The 24234-nt window shown below is 34.5% G+C and overlaps 1 protein-coding gene across 1 annotated transcript in view; it reads right to left on the bottom strand.

The window, feature by feature from the left end:
- Positions 1–357: 357 nt before the first annotated feature.
- The window catches only part of LOC121430836 (elongator complex protein 6-like), a 48159-nt gene continuing 24282 nt past the window's right edge, over positions 358–24234 (bottom strand). Inside the window, exons 5-8 of the mRNA XM_041628258.1 lie at positions 16404–16543; positions 14346–14538; positions 10149–10298; positions 358–555 (exon numbers count right to left, since the gene is read on the bottom strand). Of these exons, the coding sequence (XP_041484192.1) occupies positions 430–555; positions 10149–10298; positions 14346–14538; positions 16404–16543 (609 nt within the window). The 3' untranslated portion in view covers positions 358–429. The remainder of the gene's footprint in view (positions 556–10148; positions 10299–14345; positions 14539–16403; positions 16544–24234) is intronic.

The raw sequence follows: 24234 nt of genomic DNA, 5'->3' as shown, positions 1-24234 counted from the left end.
CTAATCCTATTGTCATTTTCCACTACTACTAGGAGTCAATTGTGTAGCAATCTCTATTGTTTGTACATTCCAGAAATAACAAAGATTACTCCATCTCATCAAGTAGGCATGCCTAACAAAGCATTACTGAGACATCTGGAATATTCATAATCATTATATGCTATGAATATCCTTAAAGAAGAAATAACTAAATTAATCAATGTAATTGCTCTCACAATTCTTTTATATATAACAACAGTCAGATAAAAAAATAGGAATAGTCAAGATAAAATGTCCAACATGTCTCTTCACAAGATGCTCCCCAACATGTTGATTTCTTCTGACAGTAAGTGATGCTGACTTTTTTTACATCACCAACACAAGCTCGGTGCATCTTACTGCTTCTGTACTGTCCACGGGTTTGGTTCGATTAAGATTAGCTGCCAATGCTCATAGGACGGCTGATGATGTACCAGCAGCAAAGAAGGACACGTTCTTGTCTGTGATCTTGAACTGCAGCGTCTTCTTGGATCTCCTTCCATTCTCCAGACTTGATGAGTTCCGTCTGATTGTCAACTGTATCAAACAATAATCACGTAATACAATACATTGTAATGAACTACTTTCAAAATCTACATCTTGTCAGAGAAGTCAGGATTGGTGTCACATACACGTACTTTATGATTAAACTAACAAATTTTTCATAATTTTAACCAGTGTTTAACAATGGTATGAATATCGTCTGCTGAATCAAGCAGTACCTTCAGGACAACCTGGTAACTTTCCTTCTTCACCAACAACTGAATCTCCAGGGATTTGGTAATTAATCTCAAGCTGATTAAAAGGATGATACATCATAATAAAATGAGCTTTTACGTTTGAAATAAGTGCAAATCATTATAGTGTGTATCAAAATAATGGGACAGACTTGTAAAGTTTATCAAATATTTTGCTTCAAATTATGATGTCCATATTTTGGGGTTAATACATAGGTCCTCTGAAGTCTTTTAAATGCCATTAAAAATATTCAGTTTTGTTCACACTTAAGCAAAACGGAATGTCTTTGTCCGAGGTTTACATGGAGGCTTGCGCTAAAATAGCATAAGATTATGAATGTTACGATCCTTTCTTGTTTGTCCTGTCAAGCACATTAAACTTGGTCAAGGAATCAATAACCCCTTGAAAATTATATTCATGTTTTTTAAAGGTATCGGTACCATGATTTGTTTCACATAATAAAAGGATTTGAATAATTACAAGTTCTCCCGATTAATAGTGCAGATCTTTTTGCTTGGGTTAACCCAAAAAGTCTTCTTTTCCTACTTATGAAAAAAAATTAGAAGGTAAAGGAAGTTTAAAAAAAAAACAAACAAAATAATTCAAGTAAATTTACAAGAGTTTGTAAATGATATTTGACAGCATAATTTGAAAATCATGGCAATGATAATGAAAAGGTTTAAAGGAAGTCTGCTGATTAGCAAGAAGTCTGATCATCAAATTGATCATTTCTGCTGTTTTGGCGCAAGCCTCTTTGTGAACCCCTGACAAAAACATTCCGTGTTCACTAAAGCTTGAACATAATTCATTTTGTTAAATGGCATTTCAAAGATAAGATTTTAGAGCATCTACTAACATCAAAATACAGAAATCATAATTTGAAACAAATATTTTTATACACTTCTCAAAAATTCCCATTTTTATTTATACGTACTGCGGAGTTTTATACTTGGTCAATTCCATTGTGACTTATGGGACATTTGATACTTTTTTCCACATAACTGAGGTGCATATCTGAAATAGTAGCTGCACAAACATGGATTTACTTTATTAAACTGAAAGAAGAATACTTAAACTTACTATATACAAAAATGTATGCTTTCAGCTTGGTTGCATAGGGTGCTAGATATTCAGAAATGTCATTGTGACTTATGGGACATTGATGGACCACACAAATTGGGCTCTTTTGTTCAAAGTGCCATATCTATCTCAGTTTTATGACAATGTTTTTAGATTTGGGCTTGGAGATTAACTAGTGATAGGGCTCACTAACAGTACTTGAATTGGACTTGATTCATTTCATTTGTTTCAGTAGTTGTGTGCAATCGTGTGTGACTTATGGGACAAGTGAATGTGACTGATGGGACCCTATCTCATTTCATGGAATTAACATTTCCTCGCAATGACTTTTTAAGTCAAACTTAATTTCAGCATGAATAAATATTTCCTAATAAGATGACACCCTTAATAATTCATGCCTTTGTGTCAGAAATAAATTCAACAAAGGGCAGAAACATCTTTTCACGCAGTTCATTTATATAAAGGGAACATTAACCAAAAAAAAGCTTCCTAACTTGTCATCAAGTTTTAAGAACTGTAATCAAATAAGTAGAAAATAATCAATAAACAATTACAATCATAAATATTTAGCAAACAGATGAAAAATGAACAATTAGAAAGAATGTACACACTTTCAATTGTGACTGATGGGACATAATGATATGACATATTTGTTACGGATAGGACATATAAATGTTGCTTTTCTCTATCTGTCTCATACAGTATGGTAAGAAAATGACCTTTACACTACAGTGTATTACATGTGAGAAATTAAGACATTAATGCTGCCATGAAGTAAATCAATATTCTTGTTAATATACTCTCTTTTGTGTCAAATGCTCATATTTTTCATTAGCTGTTGGTGTTTATGATAAAACAGATGGATATCAGTGCACAGGCAAATTTTTGACAAAAAATATTAAAATTTTGGCATAAATTCTTTTTAAAAAATTCATTAACTGGACTGTCTAGAAAACAGTTGCAATCGCTTTCTACTATCTAAACTGCATGTACATGTATACTTGTATAGTAAAAAGTGTATTCATTTACATGGAAGATTTACCATTGTCTGTGCAAAAAATATGAAAATAATTGATTTTCATGAAAAATCCAAGATGGCTGCCAAAATTGCCAATTTGGAACCCCATGGGACACGATTTGACAAAGGGAACATCAAGATTCATTAACTATACACTTCAGGCAATACAAAAAATGTTGGTTAAAAAATATACCATGGGGATGCACCCTATCACAACTTCTTTTTTGCCAGCTGCTTGGGTTGATATGTCATCTCTTTCATAGAAATTCTGAATGCCTGTAAGGACATCATCATTTGTAGAGTACCAAAGTGATGTTAGTTGTCATGGTGTAATGGCGGCCTGGTTCTAAACAAAATAACCTGGGGCCATTTCATAAAGCTGTTGTAAGTTAGGAGCAACTTTTCAGAATGACTAGTGATCCTTTCTTATATGCTAAAACATTGCCAATTTATGATGACATTTACCACAAGGATCATCGGTCGTTCTTAAAGTCGCTCTTAAGTTACGAAAAGCTTTATGAACCAGTGCCCTTTTACGACTATCAGAATGATGGTAACAACCAAGGACAACACAAATCATTTATTTTTGCAAATACAAATGTGTAAGACGATCATGCAGTTGCGACTAGGTTTAGAACCGGCGATTCGATGTTCATGACATTATGACACCACCCTTTGGTCCTCTTTAAATGCGCATGTTCCTTTCTATTGGCAGGCGGCAGGAATGATTCTGAGAAAACTTGATTGCAAGCTTCTGAACAATTTTTTGGCATTTACAGGGGCTTTAATAGCTCTGCTCATGGTAGCCTTAAATGCATCTGAGGACTGGTGCTCTTATTTTGACAGGATCCAGAGGGTCGCTCAACTACAAAATTCGTGACTGATGGGACATTGACATAGGTTTTAATAGTTTCCATGGAACTACGTGTATATACCAAGTTCACATCATATGTAAAACAGTTGATGCACACTCTAAGGGGACAAGAAAACCAAGAGAATGATCTGGACCTAAAAAATGACTAAAAGCTAGGGTGAAACAAACCCAATTCACCTGCACTCAGCTTTGCATTTTAGCGATCATATTCAGTTTTCTCCTTCTTTCTGGACTGGGCACACAATGCAAACTTATTTTTTGTTGTTCAATGCACTGCCTTTGATATTCAGACTGTTTTTTCTGACAGTCAGCATACTGTTCTCCAGCTTTTAAGCATTCTTGTCTCTCTCTTTGCTGTCATGGACAGCTTTAAGGTGGCATGGTTTACGAACTGTATATGTGACTTATGGGACATGTGACTTATGGGACTGAAATGTATGTCCCCCCAGTATAGCTATTTCAAGTCCAATACAGATGCAGCTTGATTTGTTGAAGCAAGCATGTACTATGGTAGATAAAAAAGTCCAATACTTGTCTCCAGGAGTCTATGGCAGCATATGAGGGAAACTTAATGCTCAAAACTGTGACTTATGGGACATCAAACATACACACCTTGAAATGTATTTTGTGCCTCATAGTTTCACTGCAGCGTGTAAAACAATACAGCTAATGGTAAATTATTGCTTGGAGGTCACATGGACAGTGGGATTTTTCATCAGCACCCTTTGCTTGCCAGGAGCCAAGGATGGGTGAAAGTTGTACATTTTCTATGAAATCTTAGTACCACAATGCAACAGAATGTACATTGCGTATTTTATGAATGAATGAGGGTATAGTAAATATAAGTGTGTTTTTGTAAACCTTAAACTGTATACTTATAAACAGTATAAACAAAATTGCTCCGAAAAGAAATTTTTGAAAATGGAAAAATGCAACATTTGGCTGGAATTGACCACTTATCTAAAAGAGCAATAACATTTCCTCTCAGATATTTGAAGTAATTCTAGCCTTTAACCCTAAAAGGTCTCAAAAGTTGCGCGAGACTTCTAAGAAAAAAGTAATAAGATTTTGTGGCGCTTTTCTTTTTGTATTTCGGAAATATTTCGCGGCTATTTCAGACCAACATATACCTGGGAAGCGGGTCAATTTGAACCCTCCTCCTCAGATCTCGGCCATTGATTGTGCGATCGCCGCAAGAATTTGCACGTGCCTAGAACCAGATGTAAACTACAGACTGTGTTGTAAAATTTTCAAAAAATTAATTGCTTATATTTTGTATCAATTATGCAAATAAGCATATGAAATTTGCTTTAATTTGTGTATGTTTTTGCCTTTAACTCAATCTATATTGCTAGTAAAATGCTAATTCTTGGTGAACAAATAGATTTTTCATTTCTAACAAAAACCTACAAAAGAATTGCCAAAAAATAATCAATTTCCTATGTATCTTATTGTTTTTAATTCTTATATATTTTTTTGTATTTTCCCCTGAGATCTTGACCGTCAACCATGCAATCACACCAAAAATTGGCACACGGGTTGTCTGGGACATAATCTACGAAATTGCACAGTAATAAATTTTCATCCGAATTGCTATTAAGTGATTACACTAATTTATGCGGAATTAGTAAGTGAAATCATACTTTTTCCCCCAACTCCCTAATAAAGCTCTAATTGTTCCAATTTTTCGTATAGAAACCCTTTGTGGTGTTCTTAGCAAGTGTACATGAACAAAATTGCAATATCAAATCATTTTCTTATGTATTATATTGTCTTTTGCAATTTATCATTTATTTCTTTGTTTTTTCCCCTTTTGTTTTTCATAGTTTCTTCAATGAAATTTGTAGGGGACTCTTCTGAGATCATAGGAAGCATAAAATAAATATTTAGACCAGGAAAACTAATCAAAAAAATAATCATTAATTTAGGATTTGTGGTAGAAGGCACAATTTGCATTGACTTTGTACATGAATTCACATTTTTTGAGCAATTTTTGGTCTGACATGCACTTACATAATGTTGCATAGTTTTGTAACCACATACCCCGGTGACGCAAAATTGGTCTCAAAAGTTGCGCAAGACGTGAAAGCATTGCGCAAATTGTTCAGGGAGGGACTTGGAGCCCCCCCCCATTGGCCTAGATAGAGTTAACCCTAAATAGACTGGGCTATTTCGACGCCTAAAAAGACTGGGGGGGGGCTGAATCAGCCCCCCCCCTTATGATCTCGGCTGTTGATCGCGCGAACGCGACAAAAATTGGCACACGCGTTACCCATGGCATTATCTACAAAACTATAACATCAAATTCGGCAAAAAATCTCATGTCTCATTAATAATGCTAATTTATGCGTAAAATCATAAGTTTGCTCTAATTAATAAAATAAGATTAACTGCAATTTCTCTTTCTTTGTTGAGATGATTGGTAGTGCAGCCCAGAGGCATGACATTATGAGACATAGTATTAGGATAATAATCTGGAACTAGCTTTTTTTAAATTAATTTTCCACAAAATATTTAAATACACAAAAGGTATTATACATCTGGAAAGACCAAATGAAGCACAAACGCTTTTAACTAGCACATCAATGATGTGGAGCTCATCCGGCATCCCACAACAAAATTTAACACAATTGTAATTTCAGCCCAGTTGACACTGTAGTGAATTATATTGGTGACATAAGTTGAGGATGTAGAATTGTACTTGATGAAGAAATGACATAAAGCATTTTTTTGTGATCTATGAATAAATTTCATATGAATTAAGCATTAACAATTATCTAGTCAAAGTTTCTTAATTCTGTGTAGAACCTTAGTGAACCTAATGTAGCTCTCAGATGGAACAAAAATAACCAAAGTCAATCAACAAATAAATAAGTAATTTTTGTGAGTTTTGAAAATATATGAATAAATTAGCATATTTAATGAGTTTCAAAATTCTATGTTGAAATTTTGTATCACCACCTTGAGCTATTATATAAAGCAAACAAAATTGAAATTGATCAACAAATGAAGAAGAAAAAACATTTCTTTGTAATTCTGTGTAGAAGTTTGGTGAACCTCATAAAGTTCTACAAAATTGAAGAAAAAAAGTAAAAACCGGTCAACAATTAAAGAAGAAAAAGCATTTTATGTGAATTCTTAAAAATATGAATAAATTAATTTCCCATAAATTAGCATAAAACTTGTTCTAGTAAAAATTTCAAAATTCTGCGAAGATTGGTGAACCTCATGAAGCTCTACCAGATGGAAGAAAAAAAATCAAACTCAGTCAACATATGAAGAAGAAGCATTTTATGTGAATTTTTAAAAATATGCATAAATCAAATTCGCATAAATTAGCATAAAAATTGTTCTCATCAAAATTCTGTGTAGAATATTGGTGAACCTCATGAAACTCTACCAGATGGAAGAAAAAAAAATCAGATTCGGTCAACAAATAAAGAAGCATTTTATGTGAATTTATAAAAATTTGCATAATTAGCATATTTAATGAATTTCAAAATTCTGTGTAGAAGTTTTGAATCCCCCACCTAGTACAATTGTATAAAGCAAACAGAATTAAAATCGGACTTAAAATGGCGAAGTAGTAGAAATTATAAATTGTGGACGGACGAAAGAAGACGGACGCAACGCCACGGCATAAGCTCATCTTGCCCTTCGGGCCGGATAAGCTAACAAGTGGAATGCCTCTGGCCATCTCACCTGCATCACGCGGTTCAATATTGCAGCAGTGCAGACTTGAAAACTACTCTAACTCGCACATGATGTTCAGTGATACATGGTTACTCTTATGTCCAATTTTTATGAACTAGACCAATAAACTTACAGAAATATGATGGTTATTCAACGAAAAACCCCAACATGGCCTAAGTTCATTGACCTTACATGACCTTTGACCTTGATCATGTGACCTGAAACTCGAACAGGATGTTCAGTGATACTTGATTACTCTCATGTCCAAGTTTCATGAATCAGATCCATAAACTTTCAAAGTTATGATGGTAATTCAACAGATACACCCAGTTCGGCCAAAGTTCATTGACCTTTGACCTTGGTCATGTGACCTGAAATGCGCACAGGATGTTCAGTGATACTTGATTACTCTAATGTCCAAGTTTAACGAACTAGACCAATAAACTTTCAAAGTTATGATGGTATTTCAACAGATACCCTCATTCGGCCAAAGTTCATTGACCCTAAATGACCTTTGACCTTAATCATGGGACCTGAAACTTGCAAAAAATTTCAGTGATGCTTGATTACTATTATGTCCAAGTTTCACGAACCAGACCCATAAACTTTCAAAGTTATGATGGGAATTCAACAGATACCCCTAATTTGGCCAAAGTTCATTGACCCTAAATGACCTTTGACCGAGGTCATGTGAAATAAAACTCATGCAGGATGTTCAGTGATACTTGATTAACCTTATGTCCCAGTTTCATGAACTAGGTCCATATATTTTCTTAGTTATGATGACATTTCAACAAGTGGAATGCCTCTGGCCGTCTCACCTGCATCACGCAGTTCAATATAGCAGCAGTGCTGACTTTGAAAACTACTCTAACTCGCACAAGATGTTCAGTGATACATGGTTACTATTTGTATGTCCACTTTTTATGAACTAGACCAATAAACTTAGAGATATGATGGTTATTCAACAAAAAAAACCAATATGGGCAAAGTTCATTGACCTTATATGACCTTTGGCCTTGATCATGTGACCTGAAACTCACACAGGATGTTCAGTGATACTTGATTACTCTTATGTCCAAGTTTCATGAATCAAATCCATAAACTTTCAAAGTTATGATGGTAATTCAACAGATACATCCAATTCGGCCATAATTCATTGACCTTTGACCTTGGTCATGTGACCTGAAATGTGCACAGGATGTTCAGTGATACTTGATTACTCTAATGTCCAAGTTTCATGAATCAGATCCATAAACTGTCAAAGTTATAATGGAAATTCAACAGATACCCCCAATTCGGCCAAAGTTCATTGACCCTAAATGACCTTTGACCTTAATCATGAGACCTGAAACTTGCACAAAATGTTCAGTGATGCTTGATTACTATTATATCCAAGTTTCATGAATCAGATCCATAAACTTTCAAAGTTATGATGGGAATTCAACAGATACCCCCAATTCGGCCAAAGTTCATTGACACTAAATGACCTTTGACCTTAATCATGAGACCTGAAACTTGCACAAAATGTTCAGTGATGCTTGATTACTATTATGTCCAAGTTTCATGAATCAGATCCATAAACTTTCAAAGTTATGATGGGAATTCAACAGATACCTCCAATTCGGCCAAAGTTCATTGACCCTAAATGACCTTTGACCTTGGTCATGTGACATTAAACTCATGCAAGATGGTCAGTGATACTTGATTAACCTAATGTCCAAGTTTCATGAACTAGGTCCACATACTTTCTAAGTTATGACGTCATTTCAAAAACTTAACCTCAGGTTAAGATTTTGATGTTGATTCCTCCAACATGGTCTAAGTTCATTGACCCTAAATGACCTTTGACCTTGGTCATGTGACATGAAACTCTAATAGGATATTCAGTAATACTTGATTAACCTTATGGCCAAGTTTCATGAAATAGGTCCATATACTTTCTAAGTTATGATGTCATTTCAAAAACTTAACCTCAGGTTAAGATTTGATGTTGACGCCGCCGCCGCCGTCGTCGGAAAAGCGGCGCCTATAGTCTCACTCTGCTATGCAGGTGAGACAAAAACTTAACCTCAGGTTAAGATTTGGATGTTGATTCCTCCAACATGGTCTAAGTTCATTGACCCTAAATGACCTTTGACCTTGGTCATATGACATGAAACTCTAATAGGATGTTCAGTAATACTTCATTAACCTTATGGCTAGGTTTCACTAACTAGGTCCACATACAAGATTTCTAAGTTATGTCATTTCAAAAACTTAACCTTAGATTAAGATTTGATGTTGATGCCTCCGCTGTCGCCGCCGCCATCGGAAAAGCGGCGCCTATAGTCTCACTCTGCTATGCAGGTGAGACAAAAATTGACCCAATAATATGTAATCAATGGATCAGTCTTCTGACTTTGAAACAGAGGGTCGTGGGTTCAAATCTTCAGCAAGAAATTTATCCACATTGTGCTGCACTCAACCAGGTGAGTTGAAAGGGTACCCGGAAGGATTAATTCCTTGAATGCACTGAGTGCTGAAAGGCAGCTCAAACTAAAGCCGGGGAAATGATAATGATGGACACTGCGCATTGGAATAGATTATTTCTAGACAGATAACGAAATACAAATGCCTATTATTATCATTAATACATGTCAAATCTACACAAATGGTAACAAGGTCACAACATAATTCATTTCACACTCTAAACACCAACACCAACATCACCTAATGTATACATACCTGACCATGAACATCTTTGGAGAAGCCTGTTGGTAAACTCTCTACCAAGAGATGACAGGTACATGTATGTTGGAGTTGAGTATTCAAGGATATCACATCGTCGTCATCGTCTCCATCACAATGAAGTAAGCTCACTATGCTACCAGGATGCTAAAGTGAAAAAAGTATTAATAGAAAGATTAATCACAGTGCAAGTTTTTTAATAGACTGACATGGTCTATTTTAACTTTGTGAAAGGAGAGAAATAGGGTAGGCGAGTATGGAGTATGCACTGAACCATGCATTGTGGAAGGAGGGGTAAGGGGCAATTGTGACAAGTGGGATACTTCTGACTGCTAGTAACAAGTCATTTGCTTCTCTCTATATTCTGAAGCGCATAGAGACATAATAACATGTACATTTACATTATGGGAGCTTACAAAGATAATCAGCAAATCATTTCAAAAGAAATTGACATTTATGAATAAATTGGAAAATAGACCCAAACATATTATTATATCCGGATATAATTAGCCAATTTCATGTCCATTTGATGGTAAATGTTTATTTATACCATACAACAATGAACACCTCATATGAGAAAACACTGTGCCTGTTACTCCTCATTTCCTCTTACTCTCTTCTTCTCTTTCCCTCTGTCACACAATTATAAAAACAAGAAGACAAATGTCACACATAGTAATACAGTATTACTATAAATACTTTAATTACAAATAAATATTTAACAGTTACATTTATTTAATTTTTACAGATATATACATGTATAAGATTACATACCGGTAATCAAACGTACAAGGGTATTTATTCCATTCCCAACTGGTCAAAGCAGAAAGAAATTTACCGGATTGTAATCACTGATCACAGCACAAACAAATTTACCAGATTTTGATCACTGCTTGAAGCAGAAAGAAATTTACCGAATTTGACCACTGGTCAAGGTTGAAAGAAATTTACTAGAATTTGACCAATTGTCAAAGCAGAAACAAATTTATCGGATTGTGACCACTGATCAAAGTAGAAAGAAATTTACCGGCTTTGATCACTGCTTGAAGCGCAAAGAAATTTACCGGATTTAGACCACTGGTCAAAGCGGAAAGAAATTTACCGGATTTTTATCGCTGATCAAAGCGGAAAGAAATTAACCGGATTTTGACCACTGGTCAAAGCGGAAAAAAATTTACCGGATTGTGATCACTGGTCAAAACGGAAAGAAATCCGCAGATTTTGATGACCACTAGTCAAAGCGGAAAGAAATTTACCGGGTTTTGATCGCTGGTCAAATGGAAAGAAATGTACCGGATTGTGATCACTAGTCAAAGTGGAAAGAAATTTACCAGTTTGTGATCACTGTTCAAAGCGGATAGAAATTTACCGGATTGTAATCACTGGTCAAAGCAGAAAAAAAAATTACCGGATTTTGATCACCGGTCAAAGCGGAAAGAAATCAACCGGATTTTGACCACTGGTCAAAGAGTAAAAAAATTTACCAGATTGTGATCACTGGTCAAAGCGGAAAGAAATTTACCAGATTTTGATCGCTTGTCAAAGTGGAAAGAAATTTGCCAAATTGTGATCATTGGTTAAAGCGGAAAGAAATTTACCAGTTTGTGATCACTTTTCAAAGAGTCAAAGGTTTACAGTATATATACCGGTTGTTGTAGATATTTGCAAAAGGCAGTCGGATGTCAGATGATAAACACTTAAAGTTAAATTCAAATTCTGCAGAAAAACAAAAAATAAGACTGGATGGATCCTGAATTAATGTTGATTCGATCAATAAAAAGCTGTGATGATTCTGATAAAGCGAGTTTTGGCACTGGGCGCTGCCTATGTGTGTGTGTGGGTGGCCAGTGGGCATAGCGTGCGGTGCACGCTATATCGCACATGTACCGGGCCGAGGGGCGGTAGTTCCAGGGTGCCCCCCGCCCAATACCCTACACACACATACATGTATACACACACGCTCACATCATCCCTTCTGGATCACGTGCACTTCCGAGTCCACTCAACCACCAGCTAATCATCATTTTTATTACGTAATGTATCTTTTGCAAGGGGTGTACATCGATCTATGTGGTGTGTTTGTGTGTGCATGGTGCAGTGGGCTCAGTGTGGTGCGATGCCTGCTATATATCGTACTTCGACGCGGCTATAGGGCCGGAGGACGATAGGCGTACGTACCTTGTTGATCGAACCTCCAATCACCCCTCCCCCTATCCCCCACCCAAACCTCTTACACACACGTATACCATACATTCACGTTCACATCATCACGCCAGGATCACATGCACTCAAACACCGGCCAATCAACTTTTAGCTTTTATTATGTAATGTATCTTTGCAAGTGCATATATAGCGATCAAGCCAATGATCATCCAATATGAAATCGTTCAAAATTAGCTACTAGTATCTGATCCTCTGATCTCATTTTGTTAAGAATGGATTTGATTAGAACTAGATCTAGCTAAGTTAGAATCTATCGAATGTAATCATTTATTAATACTAAAAAAACAGGGAAAATTTTAAGCAGGGAATTTATGTTTTGAGATTCAGTTTGCTTCTAAGTTTGTTAATGTTTCGTTTTACATTCAAACCCTTATGTGAATCTTAATGCTGTAACATTCTGTACATACGTTAAATGCATTTCGTAAATACCGGTATGTTTATTGTTATTCAGGGCCCCATGGAAGACCACTAGTTATTGGTGAATGGGGTACCCTGTCAAAATATCAGAAATAAATAAATAAATAAACAATTTCATTTAATTAATTTATACAGATATATACAAGTATAATAGGTTACATAATCATAGGTACATATTAATCCCCTTCCCAACTGGTAAAAGCGGAGAGAAATTTACCAGATTGTGATCACTAATGAAAGTGGAAAGAAATTTACCGGATTTTGACCGCTGGTCAAAGCCGAAAAAATTTACCGGATTGTGACCACTGGTCAAAGTGGAAAAAAATTTACCGGATTTGATCACTGGTCAAAGCGGAAAGAAATCTACCGGATTTGATCACCGGTCATTTGAAGCGGAAAGAAATTTACCGGATTGTGATCACTGATCAAAGTGGTAAGAAATTACCGGATTTTGATCACTGGTCAAAGTGGAAAGAAATTTAACGGATTTTGACCACTGGTCAAAGCGGAAAAAAAATTACCGGATTGGGACCACTGGTCAAAGCGGAAAGAAATTTGCAGATTTTGAGCAGTGATCACAAACCGGTATATTTATTTGTGCTTTGACCAGTGATCAAAATCCGGTAAATTTCTTTCTGCTTTGACCAGTGATCAAAATCTGGTAAATTTCTTTCCACTTTGACCAGTGGTCACAATCCGATAAATTTGTTTCTGCTTTGACCAGTGGTCAAATTCTAGTAAATTTCTTTCTACTTTGACCAGTGGTCAAATTCGGTAAATTTCTTTCCGCTTCAAGCAATGATCAAAATCTGGTAATTTTTTTTCCGCTTTGATCAGTGATCACAATCCGGTAAATTTCTTCCTGCTTTGTCCAGTTGGGAATGTAATTAATATATGTGTACGTTTGATTATGTAATCTTATAATTAAATTACTTAATTAAATGAAACTGTTTATTTATTTGTAATTAAAGTATTTATAGTAATACTGTATTACTATGTGTGACATTTGTCTTATTGTTTTTATAATTGTGTGACAGAGAGAAAGAGAAGAGAGTAAGAGGAAATGAGGAGTAACAGGCACAGTGTTTTCTCATGAGGTGTTCATTGTTGTATGGTATAAATAAACATTATCAAATGGATATGAAATTGGCTAATTATATCCGGATATAATATGTTTTGGTCTATTTGCCAATTCATTCATTAAATTCAATTTCTTTTGAAATAATTTGCTGTGTGTCTTTCTTTTTAGTACTTCATATGAAATCTGAATCATTGAAATAACTTCTTCTCAATTATGGAAAATTATTTGACCACTATGATATCATCACAACTGACATCTCTTGTAAAAAAAAATTCTTTATACTAAATACTCCTCATGGTCCCACTACTAAGTACTACTACTACTGCTGTTGCTGCTTCTACTAATATTACTATTATTACTACTATTACTACTACTACTACTACTACTACTACTACTACTACTACTACTACTACTACTACTACTACTACTACTACTGCTACCACTGCTGCTACTACTACTACCAATAACAATACCTCTTTATCATGTCCAAGGATGCTTGCCTGACAGTACTGCATAAAGTCTGCTATTTGACCTGTATCAACTCCTAGACTATGTAGAATGCTAAGGTCATCAATTATTAGATGTGTCCCACTATAGGCTTGTTCACCAGTCTCTATCCACAGATGTTTTTGTACTTGATTGTAAAGCGGTTGTAAGGACTTAGCACTACAGAAGGAAAAGATAGAACAGGTTTGATCATGATGTTTGCTATCATAACACTTTATAAAATCCCATAGAAAGAAACACCAGTATTTATTTATCTGATAAAAAATATTGATGAAGTTTGTGATATGGTATGCAGGGTGACCAGACGTCCCGTATTTCCTTGGATCGTCATATATTTTCCTCTTTTTTCCCGGCGTCCCAACAAACCCTTCCCGGGACGCCTATTTGTCCCGTATTTCAACCAATGACGAAGCAGAGATAACAATAAAATCGCTTACTGTTAACTTTTGCAAATTCTACGGTGATTTTCTTGCTACCCAATACATTGCAAACGAACTGGCCTCCTGCCGGTGTGTGGCAGGCTATGAAAGCTAGGCATGTTGGGTCGGAGCAGATTATCAATGGTGCAAAAAATCTCACATGATAAACAGTTTTTCCACCAAAAAAATCACAAAATCGGCAGGAAATTTGTATAATTATATCATGGATTCTCAGATTACCGATTTGGTGATGTAATCGGAGGAGAAAAATATTGAGTTTTCATTACTTTTTCAGTTTTCGTTTTGATAGGTGCGAACCTGTGGGATGAGAGATGCCTGTGTGTGATGCTGAGAAGTTTGACAATGTTTTATTTTGAAATTTATTCATTTCTAAAACATTTGTTTTTTAAAATTTCTAAAATATATCATTATAGAATTTTGTTCAAATGATTGGATTTTTTTTTTTTTACTTTCTACCCCCACAAAGTTGAACAGATTTTTTTTGGTCCCAAGAGGCTAAGGCAGAGTTACCTGTAGGGGAAGGTGGGGTAAGTTGTGACACTTTTGCATTTTGCATGTTAGAATTGATATGACTAGTACTATTGTAGAAATAAGTATCTTGCCTTTAAATTTGATTCTTGGGAAATGTTTTTTACCTACAGAGAACTTTCTACCCCCACACTGAAAGTCATTGTGACCTTTGAAAAAACCGATGTCAAATGGCTCAACTTGCCCCATATATGGGGTAAGTTGTGCCACCGTCTGGGGTAAGTTGAGCCACAAAATGTATGGGGGAGAACCAGCATGTCAATCTTTTGTTTAAAGTCTTTTCACTTGCTAATTATCTATAAATACTAACATCCTTTAAAAGGAAAAGAGCAGTACTGTAAATTTGCTCCTTTCAGCCTGCATTTCAATCAATTTTTATTGTTTGTTTGTTTTTTCAAGATACATTACCATAAGAATTACCATGGCTCAACTTGCCCCATGCTGTTTGGCTCAACTTACCCCACTCCGAACTTAGTGCGATAATTTTGTATCCACACATTTTTATGCATCTATCATATAAAGGACTATGACAAGAATGAAGATCCATACCTGGACTAACAATGTTGTTATCATGTTTTTACTATATTTAAAGACGTGTGTGTGAATAAAGTACTTATCTATTTCACACTCTTTTTTTACTTTTTTGGCTGAAATTCACACTTTCCCTCTAAAAAACTACTTTTTGTTTCAAAGTGGAAAACAATGTGGTGGGGTTAGGGGTTATGCTATGGGTCATCAATACATGACACCACCACAATGTCTGACTCATTTATTATTGGCCTGGGGCTGGTGGCTCAACTTGCCCCTATGCTCAACTTACCCCGCCTTCCCCTACTATGTTCGAGGCTATATTTTAGTGTCAAAGGCAAGAGTTGTTCGTAAGTGATATCACAAATAGAAGCATCGCAATAGCATTACTGGTCTCGACATTAAAAAGTATGTATCATTCTTATTTGTCTAATAACTTTCATTGATCTCATCTTTGATTTTTCTGTTTCTATACATTGTTCTAAAAGTATATTTCAGGAGTAAATAGATTCTTTAAGACTTCTTTACATCGAGCAGTTTTGTAGGATGCTGTCCTCACTGCTGGTTTTATGTGATGACCCATCTTCTCTCATTAATGGGAGCGAGTATAGCAAGCCACTGATGAAGTCCAGATGCCCTGAAGTCCTGGCTGCCATCAAATTGACACCCTGGAGAGTAAAATCATTTGCAAGATGTAATCAGTGACCTAGTTTCATGTATTCTACATGAAGAATTATCATATCAATCCATTGTTGATATCACAATATGGGTAGTCATAGGCATATATGACACATTAGTCAGGTCCAGATTTTTAAAAACCCTTTAGGCATTTTGTGTTAATGCTGATTTATCAATCGTTTAAGGTAATTCAGGGGTGCTGAATCCAAAAATGCTGTTTGCCAAACTTGATTCTGACGTTTTCATCCTCAAATCGGCAAAAAACAAAATAGCGGTATTTTGAATGCGGTTTCCAATCAAACGATTTTATGGGGGATTATGTTTCAGAAATTATGGTTATTGCTATATTTTTTGATACCCATAAAACATAATTCTTCTAATTGATTTGTCAGCCATCTTTATTTCCAAGATGGCTGCCATGATTCACAGCTGTTGATTTGTAAAAAGGATCAAATGTTTGATAATATTTGGGCCATGCTGGCAAAATAACATTGTGATAACTTCAGCATGTTCGCAGCTTTCTCATTGACAGCATAGCAGATGCAAGACATGGATGACGCTCTTCCAACGGCAGCAATTACTTTGGCGGCGGCGAAGTCAACATCAAATCTTAACAGATGTTAAGCTTTTGAAATGTCAAAACTCTTAGGGTATAAGTATCTATTTTGAGAAACTAAGGGTTAAAAAAAGTCTATTGAGACAGGATATAGCTATACATATTTAAATCCATGACATGGCCATATATTTTCCATAATTCCTTAAATCATTTTGATTTAGTTGAAAAGTATCAGGAAAAGTTTAACATCATAAATCAGAGTCAGGGAAGGGTGAATATTCTTCATCTTTTCGGTAGTTTCAAAATAAATAGAAATAATTGCAAGGAAATATGGAAAATAGAAGTCTATTTCTGGAATATGAATATGCAAATGTGCAATTTCAGCAACTTTTGGTTAAAAGGTTTTTTTTTTAAGGAGCGCAACATTTTGTTCTCCTTATTTTTTTTAGGAGCGTGGTGAGAGCTTGCAATTTATCCTCATGTATTGCTTGGCCCTAAAACATGATAAACAAAAGGTTTGACTGCAAAATCATACACCCTAGTGTCACGTGAAGTGACTTTTTTTAATCATTTATTTACTACTATTTGAGACACCAAATAAAGAAATATAAAAAAGTCACTTCACAAAGACTCTTATCATGTCAATGAAAAACCACCAGCAGCTATTAAACATAGATCATAGATCTCCGTTTAGGCAGAAAAAGTTATCAGAGGGAGGCCATGTCGGAGATGAGACTACGAGCCCAGCTGCTGCCCGGTTCTCCATCGACATGATACGCTATTACACTACAGGGAAAAAGAAACTTGGCATGATTTTGCGGGATGCGCATTTTCCCGTTAGGCACTTTTTGATCAAAACACGATGGAATCTCGAAGCAATCACGATGCAATCCCGTTATTTTTAGGCCACTTCAAAATGGATAACGGGATTTTCAACCCGCAAGATCGATATTTCAACACGCTATCAAACCGATAGAAAATCCTTAATTCCCGATAGACAGCGGGCCACTGCTAGCGCGCGCATCAAACGCGGCCCCCGATAGAAATCCATGTGCGCAGCTCTTGACCGAGTGACCCAGTTATAGTTATAGTTACGTCTTTGGCTTAAAGGACGAGTAGATTCTCTTTCCAATGTTTATTTACGGTGCTAGCTCCATGATTTATTTTCCAGTTTTTGTTACCAATGACTTCTTCCGTTTAAAGGACGATTAGATAATCCTTTTTTATCTTTCATTTTTATCTTTTCTGTAATTTTATAAAACTTTAATCAGGTACGTATTTCATTCAAACAACGAGTATTTTCATCATTTTCTGTTCATTACGTGTTTTTTTTAAATTTCATCATGTCTTTTATAAAAGATTCGCTTTCCATCATTTACTGTTCATTGTTGTTGTTTTTAATCAGTAATAATTCGTTCATTTAAAGGACGAGTAGATTTGCTAACCATCATTTTGTGTTCATCAATTCTGTTTTTTTTTTATTTCATCATCACGCTTTCCGCCATTTCCTGTTCATAAATTCTGTATTTCTTATTTTATCAGTTAGTCGTTCATTTAAAGAACGAGTAGATTTGCTTACCATCGTTTTTCTGTTCATTCTTTTTTTCCCATTTAATCGGTCACGACTTTCATTCAAGGACGAGTATAATTCAGTTTTGAGTTTTATTATGGAGTTATGAAATAGAGATTGTAACAGAATTAATCGTAGTTATAGAAATTTGAATAAAAACACAACCTTGAGATACGAAATCCATATTAAGAATGGAACGGAGATGACTATATTTGCTAACCATCATTTTTTTGTTCATCAATTCTTTGTTGTTATTTTCATCACTTATGACTTTTAATCAAAGAAGATTTACTTTCCATAATTCCATTATTTTCTGTTCATTAATTTGTTTTTATTATTTTATCAGTTACGTCTGCATACGTCGTTCATCTAAAGGACAAGTGAGATTCGTCTCCCATAATTTTCTGTTCGTCAGTTATGTGTATTTTTTTTAATTTCATCACTTACGTCTTTTATTCGAGGAAGATTTGCTTTCCATCATTTTCTGTTCAATGTTTTTTTAATCCGTAATACGTCGTTCATTTAAAGGACGAGAAGATTTGCTAACCATCATTTTCTGTTCATCAATTCTGTTTTTTTTTATTTCATCACTTACGTCTTTTGTTAAAAGATTCGCTTTCCGCCATTTTCTGTTCATAAATTCTGTATTTCTTATTTTATCAGTTACGTCGTTCATTTAAAGAGCGAGTAGATTTGCTTGCCGTCATTTTTCTGTTCATTCTCTTTTTTTTTCATTTAATCGGTTACAACGTTCATTTAAAGGACGAGTATTATTCAGTTTTGAGTTTTATTTATGGAGTTATGAAAAAGAGATTTAGAATCAAGTTATTGTAACGGAATTAAACATATAGTTATACTTAAATAAAAAACAACCTTTGAGATACGAAATCCATATTAAGAATGGAACAGAGATGACTATCTTTGCTAACCATCATGTTTTTGTTAATCAATTCTGTGTTATTTTCATCACTTACGACTTTTAATCAAAGAAGATTCACTTTCCATAATTCCATTATTTTCTGTTCATTAATTCTGTATTTTTTATTTTATCAGTTACGTCTGTAATACGTCGTTCATCTAAAGGACAAGTGAGATTCGTCTCCCATAATTTTCTGTTCGTCAATTATGTGTTTTTTTTTATTTCATCACTTTTACGTCTTTTATTCGAGGAAGATTTGCTTTCCATCATTGTTCGTTGTTTTTTAATCCGTAATACGTCGTTCATTTACAGGACGAGAAGATTTGCTCACAATCATTTTCTGTTCATCAATTCTGTTTTTTTTTTTATTTCATCACTTACGTCTTTTGTTAAAAGATCCGCTTTCCGCCATTTTCTCTTCATAAATTCTGTATTTCTTATTTTATCAGTTACGTCGTTCATTTAAAGAGCGAGTAGATTTGCTTGCCATCATTTTTCTGTTCATGCTTTTTTTTTCATTTAAAGGGGAAGTTCACCCTGACAAAAAGTTTATTGTAAAAATAGCAGAAAAAATAATAAAGATATTGCCGAAGGTTTGAGATAAATTCATCAAATAATTAAAAAGTTATTAGAATTTCAATTATTTGATTTGTGACGTCATATGCGAGCAGCATTACTACATAGCGAATGGTAAAAAATCAATGAAATGTCATTTTCTCAAAAAATTGAAAATTGTTTTCACTGTTCCTTTTTTATATCAATAGACCAATCATTTCACACCCGATCATGAATGGAAAAAAAAATTAAGTCATCAGGAACCATACAAAATTGGAAATTCTTGCATTTTATATTACATAACACATGGGGCAGCTGCTCGTTTATGACGTCACAAATCCAAAACTTTGAACTCTAATAACTTTCTTACTCTTTAACGGATTTTCCTCAAATCTTCACCAATATTTTTTACTATTTTTTCTGCTATTTTTACAACAAAGTTTTCTTCAGGGTGAACTTCCCCTTTAATCGGTTACGACGTTCATTCAAAGGACGAGTATTATTCAGTTTTGAGTTTTTATCTATGGAGTTATGAATTAGAGATTTAGAATCAAGTTATTGTAACGGAATTAATCATATAGTTATAGAATAACTTAAATAAAAAACACAACCTTTGAGATACGAAATCTATTAAGAATTGAACAGAGATGACTATATTGGCTAACCATCATTTTTTGTTTATGAATTCTGCATGTGTTTATTTTCATCACTAACGACTTTTAATCAAAGAAGATTCACTCTCAATCATTTTTCTGTTCAATTCTGTATTTTTATTTTATCAGTTACATCGTTCATTGCAAGAACAAATTTACTCCCTTTCCATCATTTTTTTAGTCCCCAAAATTATGTTTTTTAATTGTTTCATCAATTACGTCTTTTATTCATAGAAACGCTTTCCATCATTTTTCTGTTCAACAATTCTGTATTTTTATTTTATCAGTTACATCGTTCATTCCAAGAACCAATAGATCCCCTTTCCATCATTTTTCTCTTCATCAATTGTTTTTTCATCAGTTACGTCAAAGAACGAATAGATTCGCTTTCCATCATTTTTCTGTTCATCAGCAACTCTTTTTTTTATATTTAATCAGTTACTTTGTTTATCCGAAGGAGGGATGGATTCGCATTTTCTGTTCATCAATTCTATGTTTATTTTTTTTCAGCTACGCCTTTCATTCAAAGAACACGTAGATTTGCCTGACATCATTTCTGTTCATCAATTCTGTTTTTTTAATCACTTGTATCCATGGTTCATTCAAAGAACGAGTAGTTTTATTTTCCATCATTTTTCTATTCATCAAGACAGACATTGTACCTTAATTCTTAAGAGGATTTGAATAGTAAATGGAAATGTTCAAAACAAATTGTCAAAGCCTTCATTTTCTGAAAATAGTAAATTGTTTAAAATAACGTGATAAGTAATTTTCCTATATTTCCAAATTTTCACAACATTATGAAGCACACTATCAGTAGATTTTATTTTCAAGAGACCAAACATTTTTATGGAAAGAGGGTGCGATATTCCAAAGCTGGTGTCATATATCCCCTGTCATATCGTAAAAAAATTGTAATAGGCCTATCTGTATTTTGGTGTATTTTTTCGGGGGTGGAAGTCTGATTGATTTTAAAAATATTTATGTATTTGATAATTATGATGAGTGTTAAGTCATATCCATTGGCATTGCGACATAGACCCCAACCGCCCTTCAAAGCATTATCATATATTTTGTGCGAATAAATCTTTCATCCACCCAACTAATGTATAGTGAGTGGAATATAATGTGTACAACTTGTTATAAAGTTTTGTATATTTTTCTAACAACTGCGGATCGAATGCTGAGAGAGAAGAATATTGGGGATAATGGGAAATAAAATGCAGAATCGTGTGCAGGACACGGAGAAGATGACAAAAAGGACAACTCCATATTCCGTATCCGTCCGACCGGGACATTCATGAAATTTTCTGTCCCTGATTTCTTTTACTTTTGACAGTCTGTGCACTGCAAAAACTGCGGTGTTAATTCAACACCAGTCTGGAATCTGTATGACCACACTAGAGAGGTGTTAAAAAAACATCGGTTTGGTTTTGGACTAATTCCAAATATGCGTTTATACAACACCAATTATTATAAATAAATCATCGATTTAAATTAAAGCCGGTGTTGTTTCAACACTTCTTTCGTGTGGTCATATATTCCAGACTGTTGTTCAATAAACACCACAGTTGTTGCAGTGTGGTCAGTTTATGAAAATGAAGTAAAACTTGAGAAAAAAGGGAATCGGACGTACAAAAAGGTTGATAATTTTTTGGAATTGTCCAAAAGGAAGGGAAATAAGAAAGGACCAGGTTCAGGACATGGCTAAGAAGTCGAAGAAAATAATTATAAGGAAAATAAAAAAAGGAATAAACTACAAAAGAGGAGGAAGAGAAGAGGAAGAAAATATTTCGCTCTGTGCAATCAAAATGAACGTCTCTTTTATTGCCGTAAACATGGTAAATGCGTTTGTTTCCGAACAATTTTGTTTTGGTGCCTTCTTCAAGATCTCAAGTCGTAACGAAACTCATTTGAAAAAAAAAATATTTTAGAAAAGGCAAGTACAACTCGTATCTTTCAAATGTTAGGGATGATTTCACGTCGTATAACATATTTTTGTGATATTTTTACCTCACAACTCATTAAGAATACGAACCTTCAACAATTCTTAGATTTTTATTTCTTATACCTCTTTACCATGCCGTGTGCTCCAAGATCCAATCGAATCTCGTATTATTTCGAAAGTGAAGTATCCGATTTTACGTTATAAATCATATCGATATGATATGATTTATACTTCAATACATTTTACGAATCCATATGTTGAAAACCAACAATATTTCTAGATTATTCATACTTTTTATCAAGCCAGGGCGCTCCAATATCCAAGCGAAACTCGTATCTTTCAAAAGCTAATAATGATTTTTTTAACTCGAAATTCTTTACGAATATGTTAAGAACCTTCAACAATTTTACATTATCATTTTCATATAATTTGATCTGGCTAAGGTGCTCCAATATCCAAGCGAAACTCGTAGCTTTCGAAAGCTAAGAAAAATTATTTTACGTCATAGATTACATGGATATGATTACTTTCTTCCTTAAAACTTTACGAATAATTATGTCAAGAACCTTCAACAAAATTAATAGATTATCAATCATTTTCATACGCTTTAATCAGACCAAGGAGTTCCAATATCCAACCGCAACTCGTATCTTTCAAATGCTGAGTATGATAATTTCATGTCATAAATCATAGCTGACATGATTACGTCATAACTCTTACGAATAAAGAACCATCAACAATTTCTAGATTATATTTTGTACCTTTTTATCAGGGTCTGTGCTCCAAGATCGAAGCGAAACTCATATATTTCGGAAGTAAATTTGAGTGATTTTACGTCATGAATCATATCGATATGATTATATTTTAACCTCAAAACTCTTTACGAATTTGTTAAGAACTTACAATTTATTACTTTTAGATCATCATTAATTTCAAGTCGTAAATTGGTGATTTCACGTTCGGTGTTGACCTTTTTGGTGTTGGTGTATGGTCAATTTGTACACGATTATGACGCCAAACATAAAATGAAGATGGTCCCGAAAAGTCAATCACTAGTTGTTGAGATGACAATAATGTGATCTGAATCAGTTATGCAAACTTGAATAAGTTTTAGAGTTAGGGGAAGCAATCAAAATTTCAACACCATCAGGGCCGACACCGGACTTGAAATATCTCAATCAGATGATTTCCATTTCATAACTCTTTACAAATATGTTAAGGAACTTCAACCATTTTATAGATTATCATTTTATACCCGTTTGTGTCACGCCGGGATGTCTCTATTATTCCGAAAATGCGTCTTTAATATTTCTTATCGGAGAACATAAATTCTGTTCAAAATGTAAATGGACATTATCTGAAATTGTGAAAGCCTCAAGACAATCTTAAAACATGTCCCGCCTTATAATCATGAATAAGAAGGGTTTCCTCTTTACAAAAAAAAACACATTCGGATATTCAATGAATGATCTGTGAACGA

The sequence above is a fragment of the Lytechinus variegatus genome, chromosome 1 (assembly GCF_018143015.1).
Source record: "Lytechinus variegatus isolate NC3 chromosome 1, Lvar_3.0, whole genome shotgun sequence".
Classification (NCBI taxonomy): domain Eukaryota; kingdom Metazoa; phylum Echinodermata; class Echinoidea; order Temnopleuroida; family Toxopneustidae; genus Lytechinus; species Lytechinus variegatus.
The sequence above is the reverse complement of the archived record's forward strand: the minus strand, read 5'-3'. Positions and strand labels throughout refer to the sequence as shown.